The 25,905-nt window shown below is 37.7% G+C and overlaps 1 protein-coding gene across 2 annotated transcripts in view; it reads right to left on the reverse strand.

Annotated features, from left to right (window-relative positions):
- Window positions 1-11,416: 11,416 nt before the first annotated feature.
- The window catches only part of PRKCI (protein kinase C iota), a 69,922-nt gene continuing 55,433 nt past the window's right edge, over window positions 11,417-25,905 (reverse strand). For both annotated transcript variants that reach the window (XM_042955990.1, XM_042955991.1), the window contains 6 exons: window positions 21,038-21,125; window positions 19,902-20,027; window positions 18,465-18,544; window positions 16,245-16,334; window positions 15,748-15,863; window positions 11,417-11,576 (listed from right to left, as the gene is read on the reverse strand). In XM_042955990.1, the coding sequence (XP_042811924.1) occupies window positions 11,489-11,576; window positions 15,748-15,863; window positions 16,245-16,334; window positions 18,465-18,544; window positions 19,902-20,027; window positions 21,038-21,125 (588 nt within the window). In that variant the 3' untranslated portion in view covers window positions 11,417-11,488. The remainder of the gene's footprint in view (window positions 11,577-15,747; window positions 15,864-16,244; window positions 16,335-18,464; window positions 18,545-19,901; window positions 20,028-21,037; window positions 21,126-25,905) is intronic.

The raw sequence follows: 25,905 nt of genomic DNA on the forward strand, positions 1-25,905 counted from the left end.
TGGGCATGGGGCATCAGGAAGGGCAGTGTCCTGGGCATGGGGCATCAGAGCCCCGGGGCTGCTGTCCTCATTAGGAGGAACATAATGGGACTCACAAGACACATGAGCAAAAAGCCAAGGGAATCCAGCAGGCAGCTGAATAAGAGACCAGGAGACTCAATTGGTAGATACTGGGTAGCAAGGAGAGACTGTGAGCCTGAGACCACACTGACTGGGAGCAGGGCACTGGAAGAGAGCAAAGGAAGGGGCTGGAAGTCCAGCGGAGCCAGGGATTGAAGAAGGAAATCGAAGCGGGACATAGCAGCCAGGTACCAACAGGGGGTTGTGGTGGTGACCCTCTGATCACAATGTAGGACTTCCCACCTGATCTGTCAAAGTCTGAAACATAGGCTGATGGCCCTCCAAGGGTCAGTTCTGGGCCTCTGATCTGATGTGACTCAGTCTGAAAGAAATTCTGCCGCAGGATGGGGGAGGCAGCTGTCAGGCCACCCATGGCTAGTCACCTCTTCTTCCTGGACGCACCATGGGCTGACGTTCTTCAACCTCCTTTGCTGTCGGAAAGGCCAAAGGACTGAGTTCTCGAAGAAGTAATGTGAGCCTGAGTGAGGCAAGCTCTGTTGGGGCCTGGGCCATAACGTCTGCCCTGTATATACCTCCCAGCCTTTCCCCTTCTCGTGGTTTGAAGATGGCAGAGCCACCATCAGCCTGGACCCCTGAATGTTAACGGGAAATAGAACCCTATCCTTCCAGCTGCAGACCCAGAGCATCCGTCCTTAAGAGAGGAAGAAATAAACTTCTACCCCCTTACGAGTCTATTTGTTAGAGCAGTCACCTACCTTAAAGTAAGACTCAGTAAGGCCACAGATTTACCATGGCCCCAAAAGGATTGTCACAGAGAGAATGCCCCAGAGCATTGCCTTTATGTGTGTTATGTGTATGACCACCCGTGCATACACATAGAGACTGTTTCCACGGTAACAGTAGGTCTTCTAGTTTGCTTGTCTGTCCTTATTTGGAACATAGAAGATCTTTCCCCATAGAGACGGTGTTAGAGATGGCTGTTAGGTCCTCACACCTACACTTGCTTGACCTACAATACGAAAAGCACTAATTCGATACAGTCCACCATCATTTATAACATTTCTGTCTGCTGTCGGAGGGTGAAGAAAACAGGAAATTGAGAAGAGGAAATCAGACATGGTTTCTGTTAAGCTCACATTAATAGAAAGGGACTTTGTAATGTTACTCCAGGTTTTAAAAGGAGACAGATGCTCTTTTAATTCCCGAAGGCCCAAGAGTCATACTAGCAGAGAGAGTATGAATCTTAATTGTAGACCTGGAAACGTAGCCACAGGATATTAATCCTCACGGTGCAAGATGTCGACTTTTTAAAAAAAAGGAATTTAGAAGTGACCAAAAGACAAAACAAAATGAAGAAAACAAAAAACGCAGGAAACAAAAGCAAAGCAATTGCAATTCTTTTCTGCCCTCCGCCAACCCCAGAAATGCCTGTTTCCCTTACCCATCTTATCAATAGAGATGAGACATGGGGTAAGAATGGCGGTTACTCATGCGGTAAAGGAGGTGGATTAAGGATGGAGGGTGGGGAGAGAGGAAGGGGGACTCTGGGTGGGACATTCTCTACTATCATAGAGAGCACCCACGAAAGGACACCCACGGGTCTGTGGCTAAAACCCTGCTGTTGGGTGAGCTTCTAGGGACAAGGAGTCTAAACTAGAGGTACAAGGCCTCTCTTTTCATCCGCACACTCCAACCTTATGAAATCCTATTCTGAGTGGCCTGGAGTACAGCACTAATTAAATATTCCTCTGGGTTCTGCAAATAGAGGCTTGGAAGAGCTTTGGAAGCATCCCCTCTCCACCCCCTTGTTCACAGCAAGCAGCTGAGGTACTTTCGAAGCACTCGATGCAGAGACAACGGGCACAGAGTTAGGGAATCATTGTGCTGGAGACAAAATATGTTCTCTAGGTCATCATTTCTTCTTCCCTGAGAATTTAAGTCTTTCTCTGTGGGCCACAGAGAGGGAGCAAAATGTCCCATTTACCTCAAAGTCATTTCCAGCAGAGGCTCTTCCACCAGCTGGTAGGAAGGAGGGGGAATTAAAGTCCAAATTTCCAGAGCAGTATTTCCCAGGTTTGCTGCCCACATGAGATTTGACTCCAACTAGCTTTTGAGGATTTCTGTGAATCAAATCCACCTTCAAAGTATGAAATGTGCTTCCGTGGAGCACTTTCATTAGGATTCGCTTGGTTAAGGCAATAGAGGCAATCTATATGAAATTCTCCTCTCCTAAATTCTTCCTACAAAACAGAAAACTAACAATCAACTGACGTAGTCTATGCGTTGCAGTCTTCAATATTTTGGGAGACCCCCCTTTCCCCAGATTTCCATTTGTTACCTGAGAAATTTGGGGCCTTCTCTAAAAGCTTCCGTTTACATCAGTGCTGGGGAATCCCACAAAACCCCACAATGATTCACCTTCCCAACTGTAGCAAAAAGTTTCTTTGGCCTAGGTCAGCATTTAGTGTGTGGGTGAAAGCCTTCTCCTAGCTCAGTTTTCTGGTCTTTATTAAAGCAGAAAAAACATCTGCGTGGTCTGTTAAAAGTACTGGTTCCTTAGCCCCAATGCTGCTGTAGCGCTGAGAGTTTCTCTGCCAATCTCCACTCTTGGGGAAATCAGACGCCCCTGGGAGCTTTCTCTTTCCAAAGTAGAGAGCTCATGTGTGTCCGTTCGCTCATTTATGCATTCATTTAATAACTATTCCTGGAGGGTCTGTGTGCCAAGCATTGCTCCCAGTGCCCAGACTACAGTGGGAAGTGGAAATGGCATGGCCCCTGTCCTCATGCAGCTCCCAGAGTGGGGGGAAGTGACAGATGATAATAAAATAAGCCAGCAAATGCATACTTCGACATTGTGAGAGCAGCTGTGGAGAAAACGGGTGAAGTGCAACAGAGAATAGGGGAGGGGCCGCCAGGTGGTGTAGCCTGAGGTTGTCTTCTCTGTACAAGTGACACATGCCTGAAAGATATAAGGTGCCCACTCCCAGGGCATGGGGACAGCACGTGTTAAGGTCTTGAGGTGGCAATTGGTGTGGTGGAAAAAAAACTGATGAAAAAGAAGGGACGGGGGTTGGTGTGTGGTTGGATGTTGGATCCTGAATCTGTGGAGACACTGCTACTTAGATTTAATGCTAAATGGTTAGCATATGCCTGGCTCACGTCAGCTATTAAAACCCATAAATAATATTCCTTTTTGGGTGGACCCGACATTGAGGAGCAACTTTCTTTGGGAAACTGAAATTCCTCTGGCATCACTGAAAATCAAACAGAAGTAAAAAACAAAACAAAACGAAACGAAACACCAGGCCTCATTATAACGTACAAGCTTTGCCCTTTATTTTTTTTCTAAGTGTATTTATTTATTTTGGGGGGGGGTGAGGGCAGAGGGAGTGACAGAGAATCCCAAGCACCACAAAAGGCTTGAACTCACAAATCATGAGATCATGAGCTGAGCAGAAATCAAGAGTCAGGCACTTAACCGACGGAGCCACCCAGGTGCCCCTCCCCTCTATTTAAAAAAAATAAAAATAAAAATAAAGGAACTCATCCTTTCAAGAATTTGCAAGTGGACAGCTATCATTCTTCTGAGTTACTCTTACTACCAAGTTACAATGTGCAAATTATAAAGTGGTGTCAACAACAATCTAAAAAAGTTGTTGATGAAAAACCCGCGAAGGAGAAGGTGTGAGGTTGTTGAATGCAACTTACGGCATATTGTACAATTGGTTATTTTGGGCGGTGAAGTAAATAACTGCCTGGAATTGAGGCATGGTGGAAATTTTCAGCAGGATTAACAGGAATGTGCCTTTTCTTGGCAAATTGATGCTTTCAGCTGTTTACCTCCAGTACAAAAGTGTTCAGTATTTGTGAAATAGCAACCTAGTCAAAATTCTTCTGAAATCATGTTTTTGATGGACAATCTGAAGGTCTACCAACATTCATGGGTTAAATCTGTGATGCCGTGCAATATTTGATTTAGAATTCCACAAATGAAAGAATGTGAACAATTTCTTGCATTTTGTTTTCACTGAATTTCTCAGTATTTAAATGACCAAAAACAGTCTTGATTTTCTTTTCAGCTGAAGGTATCTTCTATAGATACCTCTGGAAAAATGTCCAGATAGCAATAAATATATGACAAAATTCTTTCTTGATATATCCCCCAAGTGCCTGGCACATAGTAGGTCCTCATTTGTGTTGAATAAATATAAAAAGTTCTAACACCCACAAGGCAAAGCAGTTCTATGAAAACTTGCCAGACACCCACATATAACACATTCCTGATTTCCTTCAGAAAGGCAATTCAAATGTTGATTTCCAATAATTCTGTAAAATCAAAATACACATGTTTAGCCTGATGAAATCCTGGAATCTGTTGTGAACTGGCCTGTAGTGAATATACTGCCTCTTCCAGAGGGCTAAGGGGCTGGTAACTCTGACCTTCATTATAGCAAGAGACTGGCCCCTGGTGGTGGTAAAGCAGATAGGATCCCCATTCAGAGAAAGGCTATAGCGCTGTCTCCCATTTCCATGTTTCAGACCTCACTACCTGGGGGAGAATGTTAATTTTTATTTTAATCATAGGAAATATCCCCTACTTAAAGGGATAATATACACACAGAATTTTCTTTTGAACTTAAGCCATCTTTTCTGAAATGCATTTATTCTTTATATCACAAATTCCTTACAATAAAACATTTCTAAACTCTGCAGAATCAGTAGAGTGCTAGACACATTGTAACGCCTCCAATAAATATAATTAAAAATTTAAACATCAAGAAAGTAAGAATAATTTAGCAAAACATCAAGTCTGCCACAGCGATTTAGATTTCTTCATTAAAATATTGTTTCAAACTGGGCAAACTTTCAAACTGTTCACCAATGCACATCCTTTTATGACGCTTACATTTTAAAACCTGACTTTTAAATAAAAATCTAGAGTTCCTAGTAACAAATTTCACTTAGAAAAGAAAATGTTCTGTAAAAGGCCACAAAATGTGAGTTAAAATAGGTTCCTGTACTTAACTACCTTTACCTGATTTTCCCCTATATTATGAATAATGTAAAAAGTCACCAAGTATAACCACCCACATTGCAGATAGTTTATATCATGTAAGTTTTAAATGTCGTTACGCGGCACTACCTCTAGAAACCCAGAACTTGCCTTTTATGGGAAAAACAAAGCTTCTAATTTTTCAAGGATTTTGCTAGAGCTTTTCAACTGGCTCTTTCTTTTCTCTTTTCTAACGGGTTTTCCTACACAATCAGAATTTGCTTCTGATCAGCTAAACTGTCAATGAAAAGATAAAGCTCTCTGAAATTCTCAAATCCATCTGGCATGGGTTTTAAATTTCAGACATCCTATAAAAGATCACACCAAATACTTAACTCTTGGAAAAATTATAATTTCATTTTATTCACTAAATACATCAGGAATAATAATTACAGTAAATATAGTGTTAATGCCAGTAAGGCACAAATTGCTACATGAAGGTAAACTGTACTGCCAAAAATCACTCTCAAATTCTGAGCTGGATTCATTTTAACCATAAATTTCAGAGATGAATTGTACAAAACCTAATCTAAGCAGAAGCATCTAACAATTTTCTCTCCCTTTCCCATTCATATTTCTGGGCACAAAAGCCAAAAACAATCAAATATAAATATACAAAAGAATATGTGTGTATATATGAATTCTTACTGTGTATATATGAATTCTGAAAGCTTTATCTACCATAAATCTGAAAAATGTCTAGCATAAATTACATATGAATGTCAAAACTCATGCAAGTTTCATTGGTGAGGCTGATAAACTATCATGACCATATAATGTATATTTTACTGCATTTATTTGGCTCCTATAACTGGACTATTTGCTGTAAATATGAATATCTTCTCAGTATGTCCATTCCCTGTCTTGAAGGTCAAGGGCAGAGATTGTCTTATTTAGCACCATGCATAACAAATCCAGTATATTCTGGAACGATAAACTATGGATACAAACTACTCAGACTATATGGGCCTTAACTGGTCCCTTAAGGGCTAAGGCTAATCTGCAAAGGAAGACAGGCCATCAATACACCAAATGACTCGGTATTGGGTGTTGTTCAGAAGCCAAGCTGCTGAATTTTAATGGTTGGAGATTGGCTTTAACTTTCCGGAAGAAACCGGTTGCCCTCATGACTGTCTTAGTGCACCATTTCCCTAAAGCTTCGAACTCCTCTTTGGACTCTGTTTTGGGATTTTACTAACTCAAAGAAAACAACCATATTTGTGATTTGGTATAGAGGTTACCCTGAACAGAGCTTTGTTAATATTGCCTATACTCCATTTTAAGCAAGAATTGAAATTAGGATAAAATAATAAGACACAAGGGAAGCCAGTCTAGCTCAGCTGGTAAAGCACGTGACTCTTTATTTCAGGGTTGTAAATCTGAGCCCTACGTTGGGTGTAGAGATAACTTTATTTTTTTTATTTGGGTTTTATTTTTAAATTAATTATTTTTTAAAAAAATTTACATCCAAGTTAGCATATAGTGCAACTATGATTTCGGGAGTAGATTCTTTAATGCCCCTTACCCACTTAGCCCATACCTCCTCCCACAAACCCTCCAGCAACCCTCTGTTTGTTCTCCATATTTAAGAGTGTCTTATGTTTTGTCCCCCTCCCCGTCTTTATATTTTTTTGCTTCCCTTCCCTAATGTTCATCTGTTTTGTATCTTAAAGTCCTCATATGAGTGAAGTCATTTGATATTTGTCTTTGATGAATTTTGCTTAGCATAATGCCCTCTAGTTCCATCCACGTAGTTGCAAATGGCAAGATTTCATTCTTTTTGATTGACGAGTAATACTCCATTGTATATATATACCACATCTTCTTTATCCATTCATCCACCGATGGACATTTGGGCTCTTTCCATACTTTGGCTATTGTTGATGGTACTGCTATAAACATTGGGGTGCACATGCCCCTTCGAAACAGCACACCTGTATCCCTTGGATAAATACCTAGTTGTGCAATTGCTGGGTCGTAGGGTAGTTCTATTTTTAATTTTTTGAGGAACCTCCATACTGTTTTCCAGAGTGGCTGCACCAGTTTGCATTCCCACCAACAGTGCAAAAAACATCCTCTTTTTCCACATCCCCACCAACATCTGTTGTTGCCTGAGTTGTTAATGTTTGCCATTCTGACTGGTATGAGGTGGTATTTCATTGTGGTTTTGATTCGTATTTCCCTGATGATGAGTGACGTTAAACATTTTTTCGTGTGCCAGTTAGCCATCTGGATGTCTTCTTTGGAAAAGTCTATTCATGTATTTTGTCCATTTCTTCACTGGATTGTTTTTGGGGTGTTGAGTTTGATAAGTTCTTTATTAGATTTTGGATACTAGCCCTTTATCTGATATGTCATTTGCAAGTATCTTCTCCCATTCCATTGGTTGCCTTTTAGTTTTGATTTGGTTCTTTTGCTGTGCAGAAGTTTTTATTTTGATGAGATCCCAATAGTTCATTTTTGCTTTTGTTTCCCTTGTCTCCAGAGACGTGTTGAGCAAGAAGCTGTTGAGGCTGAAGTCAAAGAGGATTTTGCCCACTTTCTCCTCTAGGATTTTGATGGCTTCCTATCTTACATTTAGGTCCTTCATCCATTTTGAGTTTATTTTTGTGCCTGATGTAATCAAGCGGCCCGAGTTCATTTTTCTGCATGTCGCTGTCTGGTTTTCCCAGCACCATTTGCTGAAGAGACTGTCTTTATTCCATTGGATATTCTTTTCTGCTTTGTCAAAGATTAGTTGGCCATACATTTGTGGGTCTATTTCTGGGTTTTCTATTCTGTTCCATTGATCTGAGTGTCTTGTTTTTGTGACAGTACCATACCGTCTTGATGATTACAGCTTTGTAATACATCTTGAAGTCTGGGATTGTGATGCCTCCAGCTTTGGTTTTCTTTAAAATAAAATCTTTAAGCAGCACCTGGGTGGCTCAGTCTGCTAAGCATCTGACTCTTGATTTCAGCTCAGGTCATGACCTCATGGTTCTTCAGATCAAGCACTACGTGGGGCTCTGCACTGACAGCATGGAACCTATTTGGGATTCTCTCACAAAATCAATAAACATTTTTAAAAAGTCTTTAATAAAATAAAATGGTCAGACAGAGATCAGTCTTTGGTGGTTTTAATATATATACGCCCTAGCTCTCTGACAAGTGCACGGAGGAAAAAAGTAAAGGCACTTAAGATTTCATTCTCCTCGTGAAGGTAAGAAGACATTAAGGTAAAGAGGTTTGTAAGTGTGGAGTGCCAGACTCACGCTTGTTATATATGGACACCAGCTACAACGGAGAAACAAGAAGGTCTGGAACTTTAGATCACGGTACAAAATAATTTGGGAATAATCTGTTCTGAATCTGTTTAAATTTGCTTCAGTTTTAAAACTGGTTAAAACTATGTTCAGCTGATTTCTTACTAATTTGTTTTCTAATAGAAGGGATGCATAGAAGGGCAAGTTTGAAAACACACTGAACAATATTTTATGGATGAATGTCTGCAATAGGGCATTAGTACTACCAAAATGCTGCTGTAAGTAAAGGAAAATTCCACACTCTAAAATTTTCACTTTTCTTCCTGAAAAAATTTTGATACACCCTGTTCTTACACAAATTTGATATGCTACATATTAAACATGTTCCAATCTTGATGAATATTAAACATTTTATTTAAAGATTTTAAAGTAAAAAAAAAAAACGGTACACAAGTACAGATATTATGATGATCAAGGCAGTATTCTGTAGGACATAAATCAAAACAGAATTTAAAAAGTAAATGTACAGGTACTAAACAAGTATAATACCTGATATCTAATTCAGGCTGCATTCACATAAAATGAGCTGACCACATACATGCTTATGCAATATAAATTTTTTCTTAGAACACCAAAATTCCAAACATTCTGTCAACTGCCTTATTCCCGCTGAGTATTTTGAGAGAACTTCTATATAATATAAAAACAACTGGCATGGCACTTAAAAACTACAAAAAACAGAACACAGTTAAAAACATATTTGTAATGCAATTCTGTATAAAATATACACAGTAAATGTTATTAGTTAAAAAAAAATTTTTTAAACACAAAAGACCACCCTGAATAATGGTTAAAACCTCATCACAGAAAAATGTTCATCATTTGTAACATTATTGATAGAAAATGGATAGGATTTTTTGGGGGAAGAGATATCTAACTTGAAGAAGTCATTCAAAGTTTATTTAAAATTGTAGATAAGATAGTAATTCATTGCCTACCCCTTTCTCAAAACTTATCATGAATATTCTAATATATAACTACAGCCAAAATAAAAGAATAACTCAAAGAAAGTGTTTCTTAAAATAAGGCCCAAAGACCCAACAGAATTCTAAGGTGGGCCCAGCAATATGCATTTTAAACAAATGTCCCAGGTGATCGTTCCCCATTCTAAAATTTGGGAACTAATGCCCTAGGGGAGACAGTACCATTTAAAAGCAAGGTCATAAACATATTTCTGATATGTCAGAATTTTCTATAAGTTTATGATTTGAAGTGAATACTGCTTTTTTAAAACAAGTTTTAGGTATTAAGAAAAACATACATACTTCTTACATAAACATGGGAATGTATATAAACTTTTTCCTTTGAGGTTTTCATTGCTTTCAGATTTGGTCATTTGAAGAAAAATGAGTACATGGTCGGAAACTTCAGAAAAATTACATTTCAAATAAAAGGTAGCATCCAAAAAAAAAAATTATTAGATGCCTATAAATTTTAAATCATTATAAATTTAAGACTAGATAGCTTCCCCCCAAATTAAATTTTACTAAGATTGGACAATTGTGAGTAATTTAGATGATTATTGTTACTTTTTACATCCCTTTTCATTAAAAAAATATTTAGGGGCACGGCACCTGGGTGGCTCAGTTGATTGAGCATTCAACTTAAGCTCAGGTTGTGATCTCACAGTTGGGTGAGTTCGATCGAGCCCCATAGCAGGCTCGCCTGCTGTCAGCACAGTGCCCATTTCAGATCCTCTGTAACCCCCCTGCCCCTACCCCACTCACAAGCTCTCTCTCAAAAATAAACATTAAAAAAATATTCAAAATAAACGGATGCTATCACAGGCATCCCTTTAAATAATAAATCGCTAAACACTAGTATTAATAAAAAATAATCTGAAGAACTCTGCCCCTGAAATGTATTCCACTCTGATTATATGTGTTACCCACTTAACAAAAACTCATTTAAGGAGCTGGAACTTGTGGAATATGTATGTCTGTGTTCTGAATATTTATTCATGTTGACCTTTTTTAATTTCACTGAAGACTCCATACTATAAACAGGGTCCAAAAGTATGGATAATGTGGTTTTGGTGAATAAATGAGTAAGGTTAAGACACTATTTGGAAGATAAAATACTTTTTATGTATATTAAGTTATAAGGAAAAAATTGCATATGTTCTGTCTCTACTGGATAATGGAATGCTTTTACAAGTTTGATAAGGAGTGCTTCCTTGTTATCTAAAACCATAAAAAGTCACTGTGGGATTACCATTGCACTTTTCTGGTGTTTTTCTTGTTTTTTTTTTTAATTTAAAACATTTTTAATTTCTATTTTTCTCCCTTTCTATATACTGAGAAATGCTCCATTCAAATGCATCCTGGTTCTTTGAATGACAGTTACTAACATTCCAGTTAAAGTTCTGGCTAAAGGGATAAGCTCAGAAGCTTACACCCCTATCCTAAGAAATCACTCATCAGTTTTTCAAAAATAGCTAATGATTTAGAATCTAATACTTAATAAAATGTGCCTGGTTTTTTTTCCTCAAGGAGAACTTGTATTCCCTAATTCTAAGCAAGTGACATCCTTTACTACCAATTTAATAACTGTTGCCTTAAAAATCAATAACTTAATTATCCAAGGCAATAAAACTTACAGCTGAATTTTTAAACACAAAGAACTCAGAAAGTAATAGGTAATATAAGTTGTTGTATTTTGAATTACTCTTCTATTCCAAAATTTAAAACTTTAAGGACTAAATGAAGAGTGACAAAAATCACAGTAGGTTTATGACACAATCCCATCATGTGCCTTAAACGCAGTGGTTAAGTATTTCCTTTAAACAAAAAGGACAACTTCATTACTCATCAGTAGGCTGCTGGATTACCAGTATAACTGAATGTTGACACGACCGTCTGGAAACTAGTTTCATTTTCTTTTTCATAGTTAGATGTAATAATTGACTCTTACAGCCAACAATAGAAGATACTGAATGCTTTTTTTGTAGGTAAGAAATATAAAATGGTTCATTGTATCCAGGCTGGTAACGAGTTTATTCATGCATTAAATGGCAACACAAGCAAAATGCACAGTTGGAAAATGAGGATCAGACACATTCTTCTGCAGACATCAAGAGAGGATTGATGTACTCAAAACCTTCAAATTCAGACTGATCAATCTTCCTCACAATGTCACTGTTGAAAGAAAAATAAATTAATTTTCATAATCTAGATTTCTTCAACTTTTTATTTAAATGGTAAACGAAAATTAAAAAACAAAAAATAAGGCTAATTTATATAAATTATGGGGGAAGAAATCTACAAGTGTTTAGATTAATCCCAAAACATCTTCTAGAAGAATCAAGAGTACTGAAAATAAAAGACTAACAATCCTGTAAGCAGGTTTAGAACTAAAAGGTAGTCCAAAATTGAAGGCTAGAAATTAAAAGTCACAAATTGTCACAACTCTGGTTAATCTTAACTTTTGACCTGAACAACATTCATACTTAGAGGCGAACATCCAGGTCTGAATTAGCATTCAATTTAGTAGTCACCTCAACAGGAAGATGGTGACAAGAAGGCCCAGAAGAAGTTAGCCAAAAGGAAAAGGCAATAGGGACAAGTACATAGAAAGACCTAGAATAAGGAGAGGACACCACAGGGAGGTCATGGGTCATAGGGTATAGAGATGTTGGCATTCTGTTATACTGGGTTTCTAATTTAATATGCAGTAAGAGTAATACCAATGAATATTTGAATACTTAAATGCACACACCATACTGCAGAGCAAAGTTACCCAGGATACAGTCCCTTCCTTCGAGGAGGGAAGGTATCCCATATAAAGAAAAGCTACAAGGGAAAGCAGTACCTGCTAAGTTTCATATGGGACAGCTAAGTCTTGATCTAAGCACAGTTCTAATGAGAAGGGTGACTTCTAGTTGCAGAAACTGAGAAAGCCAGCATTCATTCCACAACCACTTACTGAACAGAATTATGAAAGACTATGTTAGGTCTGGGAAAGCGCCAAGTAATTTACTGGAGTTGAAAGCACAGGAACAGAAGCATGTCAAAGGTAGATGATCTCGGAGGAAGGTAATGGCCAGTTAAAGGAAGCCAGTAATGCTTACTAGAGTAAGGAGTTTCACCTTTATTCATCAAAGACCTGGTTGCATTTGAGGTAGCTCAGCAAGATGGAGAAGATTCCAGTATGTAAAAATGAAGGAGGCATACAGAGGGAACAGCATGAGCAAAGGTAACAGCACACTATCCGGGGATGTGGAGTAATGGAGGCTGGTCAGAACACAGCATTTGTGTTGGAGCACAGTGAGAGAGGGCTGGAGAGTCGGGTGGGAGGAGAGGGCGGAAGGCAGTGACTGCTGCCTGAGATGACAGGTTTTATCTTCTAGACAAGGAGGAGGTTACTGGAGGCTTCTGACAAAGGGGGTTAAAAAACTGGTGGTGCTACTGCAGGAGATGTACAGGATGGGTTGCAAAGCAAAGGATGAGCCCGATCAGGAGGATGGTGTAATATTCTACGCATGATTTGAAAGAGGTGTGAATGGGGCTGACGACAATGGGAACGAAAACGAAGGATCTGACACAAGTGATGAAGTAAAGAAAGAACAGACAAGGAGTTGGCAGCTGAACACATTATCCTTTGTTAAGGAAAAGGAAGCGTCAATAATCATGGACATTTTGGATCTGAATGCAGGAACACATGATGGGATAATGAGCACAAAAAAGTAAATAAAAATAAGGAACTGATTGGGAACAACAGAAAAAGAGACCATAAAGAGTCATTTCTTTTTCTTTTCTTTCCTTTTTTAAAAGTAATTTCTATACCCGATGTGGGGCTCGAACTCACAACCCTGAGATCAAGAGTCGCATGCTCCCCTGAGTGAACCAGCCAGGTGCCGGAAGAAGTCATTACCTTTATTTCAGATTTTGTATGTCTGAGGTGCTTGTCTGACAAACCAGGGAAGATGTTTAAACAAGCAGATAGAAATGCAGTTCAGGAGAGATACCAGGTGGGGGGTGCTTTAGGAACTATGGCTCATTTATTCTTCACAGCAGCCTTCTGAGGTAGGCAGTAAGAGAAGAAATAGGCTCAGAGAAGTTATGAAATTTGAACCCAGGTTACTCAGTTGGTAAGAGGTGAGGTCAGGATTCAAATTCCTATCTTTTGATTAAATCTAGTGTTCTTTTTAATACATGACACTGTCAGAATAATGACTTTCGTACATTACTCTCTCCTTTGGTAGACAGTAAGCTTTTTTGTGAGACTGGCCTACATCTTAATCGTCTTTAATGCCCAGTACTTAGCACAAGGCCTTTTGCTCAAAAACCATTTGCCAATTTAGCTGGGTGTGATTTAAATAGCTGGTATCAGTGATGTGGGGCTGGACTAAATCTCCAAGGAACAAAGTGCATATAGCAAAAAGGCGGCTGTTACGAACAGACTGTGGAACATCTCAGTCTTGAGGGGACAGGGGAAAAAGGATGATAAGTGGTCACAGAGATGAAGCAGACCAGGATGGGTAGTGCCCAACAAAGCAAGGCCATGAGTGCCAAATGCTTCACAGACATCAGGGGAGATGAGGACTGATCAAAACACGCTTTAAAAATCAGAAATCAACAGGGACGCCCGGATGGCTCAGTCGGTTAAGTATCTGACTTCAGCTCAGGTCATGATCTCACAGTCCGTAAGTTCAAGCCCTGTATCGGGCGGGCTCTGTGCTGACAGCTCGGAGTCTGGAGCTTGCTTCGGATGCTGTGTCTCCCTCTCTCTCTGCCTCTCCCTCTCTCAAGAAATGAATAAACATTAAACAAAAATCAGAAATTGACAAATCAACTCAACCATCAAAAGCCGAAAAAGCAGGTTAAATTGTAAAGAGTTAAAGTGCAGGTAGTAAGAAAAGTACAAGACAATCAATGTCTGAAGGACATTGATGGAGTCAATCAATCTGATTGACTGAAGGAGATTGATGGAGATACTGCTTATTTATTTTTCTTTTACCATGAGCATCGAGTAATTATCTTGAAAAGAAAATGAGGGAAGAAAATATGGTGGTTTAAAGATGTGCTAAGATCCAGGGGGCAAATTAGGATATCTGAGCATGTTTATAAATAGAAGAAGAGCAGCAGGAAAAGAGAAAGAAGGTGGGGTAATGGACATAACTGACAAAATGAAATCCTGGCAGAAGCTAAGGAAACAGATCTAGGAAAATGGAGCACCCCTTGCAAAAGAGGGATAGCCTTCCAAGAATAGGGAAGAAGAAAAAGGAGGTGGGAGAGACAGCAATTCTGAGATGCAAGATGGTCTGTGACAGCTGAAAACAGAGCAAGCTCACACCAGGCAGGTCTCAACCCTTGCAGTCAAGCTAAGGCAAGGTTAGTCCGTTAGAAGTGGTGAAGGCAGAGGTAGGACTGAAGGCTTCCAAAATGTAGAGACGGTTTGAACAGCTGCATGAGGAATGTGGTAAGAATTAACAAGACAGAAGTGAAAATATGGCCAAGGAGTAAGGGCCTCCTTGAGATGACAGAATGAATCTGTAAAGAGAGGTAAACAATCAAATATGCCCAAATTATTCTAAACCATACTTTTAAAAAATGAACATACACATAAAAAATATGTCAGATCACCGCTGGCTAGACTTGGTAAGTTAATGTCATCTTTTTAACAAGCAATGTGGCAATACATATCAAGAGCTTTCAAAATTTCATACTCTTAAGTGGCACTTGGGTGGCTCGGTCAGCTGGGTGTCCGACTCTCGATTTCAGCTCAGGTCATGATCTCACAGTTTGTGAGTTTTGAGCCCCACATTGGGCTCTGCACTGACAGTGTGGAGCCAGCTTGGTATATTCATTCTCTCTCTCTCTCCCCAGCCCCCCCCCCCATCCCCCTGCTCGTGTTTGTGCACTCTCAAAATAAATAAACTTAAATTTTCACTCTTTGATCTAATTCCCTCTCTGGGAATCTATCTTAAAGTAATACTCAGGAACTCAAAGACAGTCATCTTCAAAACAGTGCAGTGCAGTGGAAAGAGCACGGGTTTCCATCCTGACTCTGCCACCTGACAGCTGTGTGACTCTGCTTGCCCTGTCTGGGTCTCAGTTTCCTCATCTGTAAGAGGAAGATGACAGTAAGTAGATTTATCATGTTGTTGTGGGAATTAGAGATAAGGCACGTAAGGCAAAGTAGAAAAGGGCAGTCGTTATAACTTATAATAGTGTAATAGATTCAAATATCCCATAACTGAATGGCTAATTCAATTATGTTATAATCTGGTAATGAAGCACTGTGTAGCCACTAAAAATGAAACTTCCAAATAACTTCAGAAATATTTCAGTCTATAGAGTTACTTACTCGTCATCTGGAGTGAGCTGGACAGGTTCATTAGTAAACTGAGAATCAAAGTTGTCCAAACCGAATTCCCCAGAAATATTTGGTTTGAAGGGAGGTACCACCTGCTTTTGCTCCATCTAGAAAGACATATTAGATGACAGCTCAAGCCTACGTTCTTAGAAAAATTCCACCTCTACATTTCTCCTCTTCCCTCAGAGGCTTCCACATCCTATCACAGCGAGTCCTTAGGCATGGTTCAACGGTATTCACGATGATGGAAATAATGTACAAAACTGAACACTGATATAGGCCTTACTAATATTACAACCTGTTCCATTAAATTAATATTCTAAGCTTTTATTGTTTTAAAAGCTTTTTAAAAAGCACTTTAGAGTGTGGCTTAAGTTACTTAAGCTATGATATATTTGTTTTGTTTTTTTAACATTCTTTTAAGAGAATAAAATTTGGCCCAAGATAATAAGGATACCTAATATAGAAAACAATGACAATTTACATACCATATCCCAATCAACATTTCGAAAGAATGGGTGTCCCTGAATATCAGCAAATCCTGTTTGAGGATGACAACCCAATCGTTCCTTTGGGTCCTATGATGGAGAGAAATGTTTCAAGAACTGGATGGATATCATGCTTTAGAATAAATACATCCTCTTTGTGACCTGGGTTTTGTGTCTATTATATAATACCTTTATCTCTGAAATTACATCATAGTACAACACTAGACTTAAATGAATATCTGAAGCTTGTGACGAGTACAATTTCCTCATGGCTCTGTCTCCGGCTATCATGTGATTATAGTGGATATAGGTCACTACTCCTTGCTACAGGAAAAGGGGAGGGAAAAGAGAGCAGCACAATCATTTCAGCAGCATCCACCTATTTCTTTGGCACAGGTTATTGTGCTGGTCAAAATATACAAACCCCGAAACTTCACAAGTGTGTTCTTAGCTCATTTGTAAAGCTCTATGTCCAATTACAGCAACAAAACAATATAATCTGTGTATAACCATGATACAACCATTATGTGACCCACTGGACTAAGGAGCTGTAACTTACAAACAGTCTTGGCTTATTCATTACTGTGAATGAGAACATGTTACCATTTTCCTTTCCAATAAAAGCCATTTTATTTTGAACATTAAAACCTCTCACCTTCATTTTGCAGCGTGCTAACACTTAGATTTCCATTTTAAATCTTTCTCCATCTAAAGTACTCAAAAGCTTCAATTTCTCGTTTTGTTAAAATTCATCATTATCTATATTTACCTTAGATGATAAATGCACATCAACCTACTTTTTCTAACCTACAATTTATTTAAGAAAATATTTATGATTGCCAAGATCACCATAATACAATAAGCTTATCTGGTCTCTGTCCCAGGTTCCTGACACAGCTTCTAAAACCTGAGTGAGTAATTTCCTGAGTGAGCCAATTATCTTTTGTTATTCACAAGTCCCTTTCAATTACACCTGAGTTTATACTAATAATGTGACTCTCGGTGGGCTGGTAGATAGCTCAGGATGGGATCTGGTTGCCGGAGGAACCATCCATGTGATCAGAGAGTTGTAACTTTAAGCCTCATTTTCAGAGGGGTGGAGGTCAACTACCAATGGCTAATGATTCAATCAATTGTGTCAATGTAATGGAACCTCCATAAAGCCCTCTGAACCACAGGGTTTGGAGAGCTTCTGGGTTGGTGAATATGTCCATATGCTGGGAGACACGGAGGGTGTGTACCCTAACTCCACAGGGACAGAAACTCCTGTGCTCAGGATCCTTTTGGACTCCACCCTGTGTATCTTTTCATCTGGCTGTTCATTTGTATCTTTTTTTTTTATAACCAACCAGTGATAGCAAGTAAACTATTTTCCTGAGTTCTGTGAGCCATTCTAGCGAATTACTGAACCTGAGGTGTGAGAATTGTGGGAAGCTCAACTCTGTAGCCAAGTCAGACAGAAATGTGGGTACTCAATACTCATGACTCATGACTGGCACTTGAGGTGAAGATAGTTTTATAGGACTGAGCCCTTAAACCCCTGGAATCTGATGGTAACTCTGGGTAGTTAGTATCAGAAATAAACTGAATTGTAATACACCAAGTTTATGTCTAGAGAGGTGGAGAATTGGTTGTTGGTGTGGAAAAAACCTACACATTTGGTGTTAGAAGTGTTATGAGTAAAAACCATTCAGAATCATAATCTTAGATCCTAAAACTCTTCTAACCTACCGACCACAACGAAGAATTGAATGGTCTTCAGATTTTTTAAGAACCAATGATAGCATTTCATTTCTTCTGAATTTTATCTGATTACAGGGCTTTTGACATGATAATCTGTACAGAACACTACTGTCCCAAGTGCTCAATAAGGAAAGAGATCTATGAATAATAATCCAAAGAAAACTGAGTAACAAAGCTGTAAGTACGATTGAGGCTATCCCCAAAGATGTAATGTTTCCCTAATTGAGTACATGGTATATATATCATCTACATTAAAAACCCATATGTAATATATAGCTGGTAGTGACTTACACTGTCAAAATGGAAAGGACAATTCATCTCAGGATCTAATACTCTTTGGTAAAGAGATAAGTTCCAGATCTAACTGAAAAAAAATTATTATACGCTAGTGTTTTGGAATATTACACTGCCTGAACCTCTACTTAGTGTCATCTATACAGAGATAAACTGCTGAAGATTTTTACATTCAATTTATACCTTGTTGAGAAAACTCTTCAGGACACTTGCAGCTTTTACAGACAGAGAGCGTGGTATGCGAATTTGTTTTTCCAAAATAACTAGAAAGATAAAATAGTGGCATTATATTTCACTTTTACATAGCTTCAATTTTACATTTTTATTATGAGCTACTTAAGGGTGTTCTCGAAGAAAAAAATAAGGTATTACATATACTACTTCAGCGTCTCATGTGCTTTCTCAGGCTCGCTCCTCTCCTTCCCTCTCAGAGAGCCTCTTCTCTGAATGCTGTCCTTATCATTTACATGCATATTTTATTCTTTGACTACCTTACTGTGCCTCAGTTTCCTCATCTGTAAAATTAGAATAAAAATAATACCTACTTCATGGGGTTGTTATGAGGTTTAAATGAGTTAATAGCTACAAAATGTGAGGTACATGTTACTATACTCAATTTTATTAGACATTGCCAAGCTGTTCTCCAAAGCTGTTAAATCAATTTTCACTGCTTGCCAGCAGTCTATGAGAGTTCCACTTACTCCATCCACATCCTCACCAGCCCTGGTATTATTGGACTTTAAAATTTCTGGCAAATGCACGGGCAGGAAATAGTAGCTCATTAATGTTTTAATGTGCAAACCCCTAATTACTAGTGAAGCTGAATGCTTTTTCACATATTCCATGGCCATCTGGATTTTCTGTTACATGAAACAGCTATTCATTTCCTGTGATGGCCTTAATTATTAAATGTAGAATTTCATGGAAATCTTTGGACTGGGTGTTGGGAGCAGGGGGTGATCCCTTGTCTTTTTTTTTTTTTTTTTTTTTCCTGTTTGAGTCTTTGTATTTCCAATTGTGGGCCTTCTTTTCTTCACCTTTTGATCTTCTTATATTCTTGGTACCCCACTTTTTCCTCCATATTGTTCTTGGACTTATGCACTCAGCCTCGGGGTCCATGTGGAAAGATATTCCTCTCTAGCCACAGGATTCCTTCTTCTAATCTCTGTGATATACAATCTGAAGGAACTTTTTGTTATAATTCTGAGTATGAGAAAGTAGTTGGTAAATGGGACTGAAGGAATAGAAGTAGGAAGATATATTTTCAAAAAAATGAAGGGGTGCCTGGGTGGCTCCGTTGGTTGGGCATCTGACTCCTGATTTCAGCTCAGGTCATGATCTTGCAGTTCGTGAGTGTGAGCCCCACGTTGGGCTCTGTGCTGACAGTGCAGAGCCTGCCTGGGATTCTCTGTCTCCCCCTCTCTCTGCCCTTCCTTCTCTCACTCTCCTTCTCTCTCTCTCTCTCTCAAAAGTAAATATTAAAAAAAAAATGAAGACCTACATATTAAGAAGTATATTGTCCAATTATTCTCCTCTTACTCAAGGTAAAAATCTGAGCCATCCTCATTCATACTCTAGAATAGGTTATTCACAGAGAATCTGTAAAATACCGCAAATTACCTTGGAAAAGATAATCCTCTGTGTTTTGATCAGGGTTATCCGAGCTTCCAACAATATCAAATGGAGATCTGCCTGCCATCATCTCAAACATTAGTACTCCAAGAGCCCACCAGTCGACACTGAAACCTTCAAAAAAGGAATTTTTTGAAGCAACAAATTATTCTGCATTCTTAAAAGTCAGTAACTTGAGATTCATTTCATTGTATAATTAAAAATTAAACATAATGAAAAATAAACTCTAAATGCATTATAACTATCATGGTTGGCAGTGAAGATTATAGGAATATTTCACTTATCAACAAGGGGAGGTACCTAAAAGATAACTTTAAAAATAAAATATTGGGGAAAAAATATTGGAAATGAAACACTAAGTTCCTTCTCCCAAATATGCCTGTAATTTCAGACTCATAGTCTGTATCTTTTTTTTTTTTTTTTTTTTGAGGATATAATTAAATTGTATTTGAGAATAACTTTCGTGGGTCTGAAACTTGATCTTCTGCTAGTTGATTAAAGATCCTTGAAGAACCTTGGAATCAGATTCTGAACGCTGTCAGAAGTACCATCCTCCTTCACATCTGCTGAAATCAGAGGGCCAGAACCCAAGAAGTCCAATGTTTTGAGATAAATATATTCTCTGGTTTCTGACAAGCAGTCAATCTCTCCCTCATTTTTCAGATTCCTGGAGGAAATATCCCAGGAAATGTGAACAATCTTCCAGGGGTTCATGACTTTGTAGTCACATGGCTAAAGTTTAAATCCTTACTCTGCCACTTTCTAGCTGTATGATCTCGGGCAAGTTATCTAAACTTTCTGTAAAATGGGAATTAACAATGCTTACCTCCTAGGATTATTGAGAAGATTAATTTAGTTAATATAATGTAAACTGCTTGGATTAGTGCCTAGAACTTTTAGTGTTGCCATTAATAAAATATTCAAATCTGTACCCCCAAATACTGCTAAGGTCCCACTGTCTCTTATTTTATATTTTAGGGTTTTCATGTAGGTTTTAAGGGGATCAAGGAAGTTTATATTAATAAGATTAGTATTTAAATACTACAGAGTACTATAATGCAGTGGGTACCACATTTAACCACCCATCTAGCACTTAGCTAAAATAACACCTATTTATTTATTACCATAATCTTCTCCTCTTAAAATTTCAGGAGCAATGTAATTGGGAGTACCGCAAAAAGTGCTGGTTGTATCTCCTGGCCGTAATCCTTCCTTTTAGAAAAAATAAAAAAGAAAGAAAAAAGAGAAAAGAAATAATCAGATCAAAAATTATCTTTTAAATTCATCTCTTTTATTTCATTTGTTATATAAGCTCAGCATCTACAGGTAATATATTAAGCTTAAATAAAATATTACTAGTACAGTTGTCTTTATTATTAAAATCATGAGTTGCCCCTAAATAGCTTAAAGAAAGCCTGTCCTCATTCGATGTTGGTGGACAGTTCAATTAAAATAAAAATTGTACTTGAGGGGCGCCTGGGTGGCTCAGTCAGTTGAGCGTCCAACTTCGGCTCGGGTCATGATCTCACAGTCTGTGAGTTCGAGCCCCGTATCGGGCTCTGTGCTGACAGCTCAGAGCCTGGAGCCTGTTTCGGATCTGTGTCTCCCTCTCTCATGCTCTGTCTCTCTCTGTCTCAAAAATAAATAAACGTTAAAAAAATTAAAAAAAAAAAATTGTACTTGAAATTATTTATTTATTTATTTATTTATTTTTTAATTTTTTTTTTTTAACATTTCTTTATTTTTGAGACAGAGAGAGACAGAGCATGAACAGGGGAGGGTCAGAGAGAGAGGGAGACACAGAATCTGAAACAGGCTCCAGGCTCTGAGCAGTCAGCACAGAGCCCGACGCAGGGCTCGAACTCGCGAGATTGTGACCTGAGCCTAAGTCGGACGCTTAACCGACTGAGCCACCCAGGCGCCCTGATACTTGAAATAATTTATATTCAGGTAAAAATTTAATATAAAAAATTTAATTATATGAGTAAAAGGAATCATATTTTATGAAGAAAAGCACTTTAAATCCCACCTGCTAACACAAGCACTGTTGGTTGTTTTTCCTAAGGCACAAATTTTTTGGCTTTGTATTTCAATAGCTACTAGATGGAAAAAATTAAGGCAGAAGACACTAATGTGTATAACAGAAAAACTACACACTGAGAAATGGAACAATCATCAAAAATTTATAACAAACTTGTATGCACCTAACAACACAGCCTCAAAACACAAAGTAAAAATAGCCAAATTAGAAGAATTTCACAATCCCTGCTATGGAATGGACATTTGTATGCCCCCCCTCCCCGCCATTCATATGTTGAAGACTTAATGTGATAACACTGGGAGACCGGAGACTTTGGGAGGTAATTAGTTATTAGGGATGATGGGATTAGTGTCTTTATAAGAGGAAGAGAACTCCCTCTTTCTCTCCCTGCCATGTAAGAATACAACAAAAAGACACATCTGCAAACCGTGAAGAATGCCTTCACCCATCTGCAAGCCATGAAGAGTGCCTTCATGCATCTGCAAACCATAAAGAGTGCCTTCACCAGACACTGGATCTACTAGCACTTTGATCTTGAACTTCCCAGTCTCCAGAACTATGAGAAATAAATGTCTGTCTTTTAAGCCACTTAGTCTACAGTATATTGATATAGCAGGCTGAACTGATAATACAATCCCAAATCATGACAGGTGATTTCAAAACATCTGTATCAGAAAATGACATATCATACAGACAAAAAAATTAGTAAGCAGAAAAAGATTTGACAAAAGCTAAATATATATATTATATGTATATATAAAATATACATATACATATTATAATATACATACATATGTATATTATACATATGTATGCATACATATAATATGTATATACATACATATACATATTATACATATACATATGTATACATACATATAATATGTATATACCTACATATAATATACATACATACATACAAATATGTATAATCTATGTGTACATGAGGAGAAAAGGGGAAAGAAAAGAGAGAGTGTGAAGGCCATAGACTCCCTGCATGCAAAAAAGAAATTATATATCCTTTTTAAAGTACATATGGGATACTGACCAAATACTAAGTCACAAAGGAAATCTCAATATATTTTCAAAGAACTAATATCATTCAGACCATTTTCTGGCCACAAGGCAATTAAATAAGATATCAACAATAAAAAGATAGTTTAAAAACAAGCTAACTAACAGTAAATTTACAATTAAGTAAAAGGCAATTCATTTTTGTGAGTTTTATTAAGTAATGCATGCCCATTATAATAACCTCAAAAATATGTAAAAGTAAACAGAATGTATGATGCTACATAATAGAACATACAACAACACATATAGAAACAGACAATGCCAGGGGCGCCTGGGTGGCCCAGTCGGTTAAGCGTCCGACTTCAGCTCAGGTCATGACCTCGCGGTCTGTGAGTTCGAGCCCCACATCGGGCTCTGTGCTGACAGCTCAGAGCCTGGAGCCTGCTTCGGATTCTGTGTCTCCCCCTCTCTCTGCCCCTGCTTGTGCTCTATCTCTCAAAAATAAAGAAACATTGAAAAAAAAAAGTTTAAAAAAATAAAAATAAAAAAAGAAACAGACAATGCCATACTTTAAAACTCTATTAATGTTATTTATAAACATTTTATATTGTTATGAAGTTTTGGCAAACATCTTCTAAATGACTTTATAATGCTATGTTTTGTGGTCACTCTATAATTTCCCCTAACTATTCTCCTTACCAGCCATTTAGATTATTTAAAATATTTAAAATATTTATCACCAACTACAAGAAAAAAATTTTGGTCATAAACCTTTTCTCATAGGCCAAAAAATTTACTCAGGATATCCCGGAGGCAGAAAAGATATTTGCAAATGATGTATCAAAGGGTTAGTATCCAAAATCTATAAAGAATTTATCAAACTCAACACCCAAAAGACAAATAATCCAGTGAAGAAATGGGCAAAAGACATCCAGATGGTTAACAGACACATGAAAAGATGCTCAACATCACTCATCATCAGGGAAATACAAATCAAAACCATGATGAGACACCACCTCATACCTGTCAGAATGGCTAAAATTAACAACTCAGACAACAACAGATGCTGGCAAGGATGTGGAGAAAGAGGAACCCTTTTGCACTGCTAATGGGAATGGAAACTGGTGCAGCCACTTTGGAAAACAATATGGAGGTTCCTCAAAAAATTAAAAATAGAACTACCCTATGACCCAGCAATTGCACTACTAGGTATTTATCCAAAGGATACAGGTGTGCTGTTTCGAAGGGACACATGCATCCCAATGTTTATAGCAGCACTATAGACAATAGTCAAAGTATGGAAAGAGCCCAAATGTCCAGATGAATGGATAAAGAAGATGTGGTATATATACACAATGGAGTATTACTCAGCAATCAAAAACAGTGAAATCTTGCCATTTGCAACAACATGGATGGAACTTGAGTGTATTATGCTAAGTGAAATTGGTCAGTAAGAGAAAGACAATTATCGTATGACTTTACTCATACGTGGAAGTTAAGGTACAAAACAGATGAACATAAGGGAAGAGAAGCAAAAATAATATAAAAACAGGGAGGGGAACAAAATATAAGAGACTTTTAAATATAGAGAACTGAGGGTTGCTGGAGGGGGTTCTGCGTCAGGGGTGGGCTGAATGGGCAAGGGGAATTAAGGAAGACACTTGTTGGGATGAGCACTGGACATTATATGTAGGGGATGAATCACTGGATTCTACTGCTGAAATCATTATTGCACTACATGCTAACTAACTTGGATGTAAATGTAAAAAAAGAATATCCCAGAGGCAGAAGTTCTAAATCAAAGAGTGTGCCTGTATATCTTTAAGATTCCTGATACATCCTCACCAAACTGCTTTACAAACAGTTATAACAACGCATACACTCACCAATGACATAGAAGAATGCCATTTCTTCAGACTCTTGTAAGCAGACTATTATAATTAAAAAAAAAACAAAACAGTATCTGGCATGCAAAAATAAAGACTATTTTAATGTGTACACTTTCTAACAAGGTTAACATTTTTAATGGGTTTTTTGTTGTTGCTGTTCAGCTTTATTTTCCTTTGACAAATTATAGGACATTTTTCTTTTGAAGTAAGAAAAAAATCCCCTGGTAAAAAAGTGACAGAGATAAAAAAAACGTATCACAAATCTCATAAAAAATGGATATATAGGGGTTTGCCTACTAAATGTTTACTTGTTTATAACTAAAGATGTGTATAATAGAAAATTTTAAGGAAATAGAAATTTAATATAAGAAAAGATAAAAATGCCTGAGTTTTGTACCTAAAAGCAAAAATACCTGAGGTAAAGATTTTCTTTTAAGGTCATTATCAAGAGATAATGACATTAAATCTTCAATACTGTTAGAGTGTCTTACTTAATGTTAGCATTTAAATAGTTTAAATAGTCTCCAAGCTCTGGAGGCACTTCCTTCAGGTAAATGGGAGAGTGTGATCCATACGTTTACATGCTTGTTGCCATATTACCGTGTGCAGATAATTCTGGCCCAGCTACTACAACAAGGAGAGTAGCACCCTACACATTTTGTGGAAAAACACTGGACTCTTAAATAAAAAACTGTTACAAAAAGAATATAGGTCCGAGAAAAAAAGGACATGTCCTGAGAGTAACTGAAATTCTTATTTTGTTCTACTGTACTTTATGTCAGATATTTAAATTTTAAATACAAAAAATGATACATTTCCTGGGAAAATCTTGAATACATTATCACGAGTCACAATTAAATGGCGAAAACTAGAAGGTGACACGCAAGTAGTTATGCTAAAGTCATGGGATTGCAGACAATTTTTATTTCCAAATTTTCTCCCATACTTTCACAACATTCAAAATAAAATGTTACAGACAATAAAAAGAAATTAACTCTTATTATAGCACATATAACAGTCACAGAAAATACGGACTTTTGTAAATGAT

The sequence above is a fragment of the Panthera leo genome, chromosome C2 (genome assembly GCF_018350215.1).
Source record: "Panthera leo isolate Ple1 chromosome C2, P.leo_Ple1_pat1.1, whole genome shotgun sequence".
NCBI classification, from domain to species: domain Eukaryota; kingdom Metazoa; phylum Chordata; class Mammalia; order Carnivora; family Felidae; genus Panthera; species Panthera leo.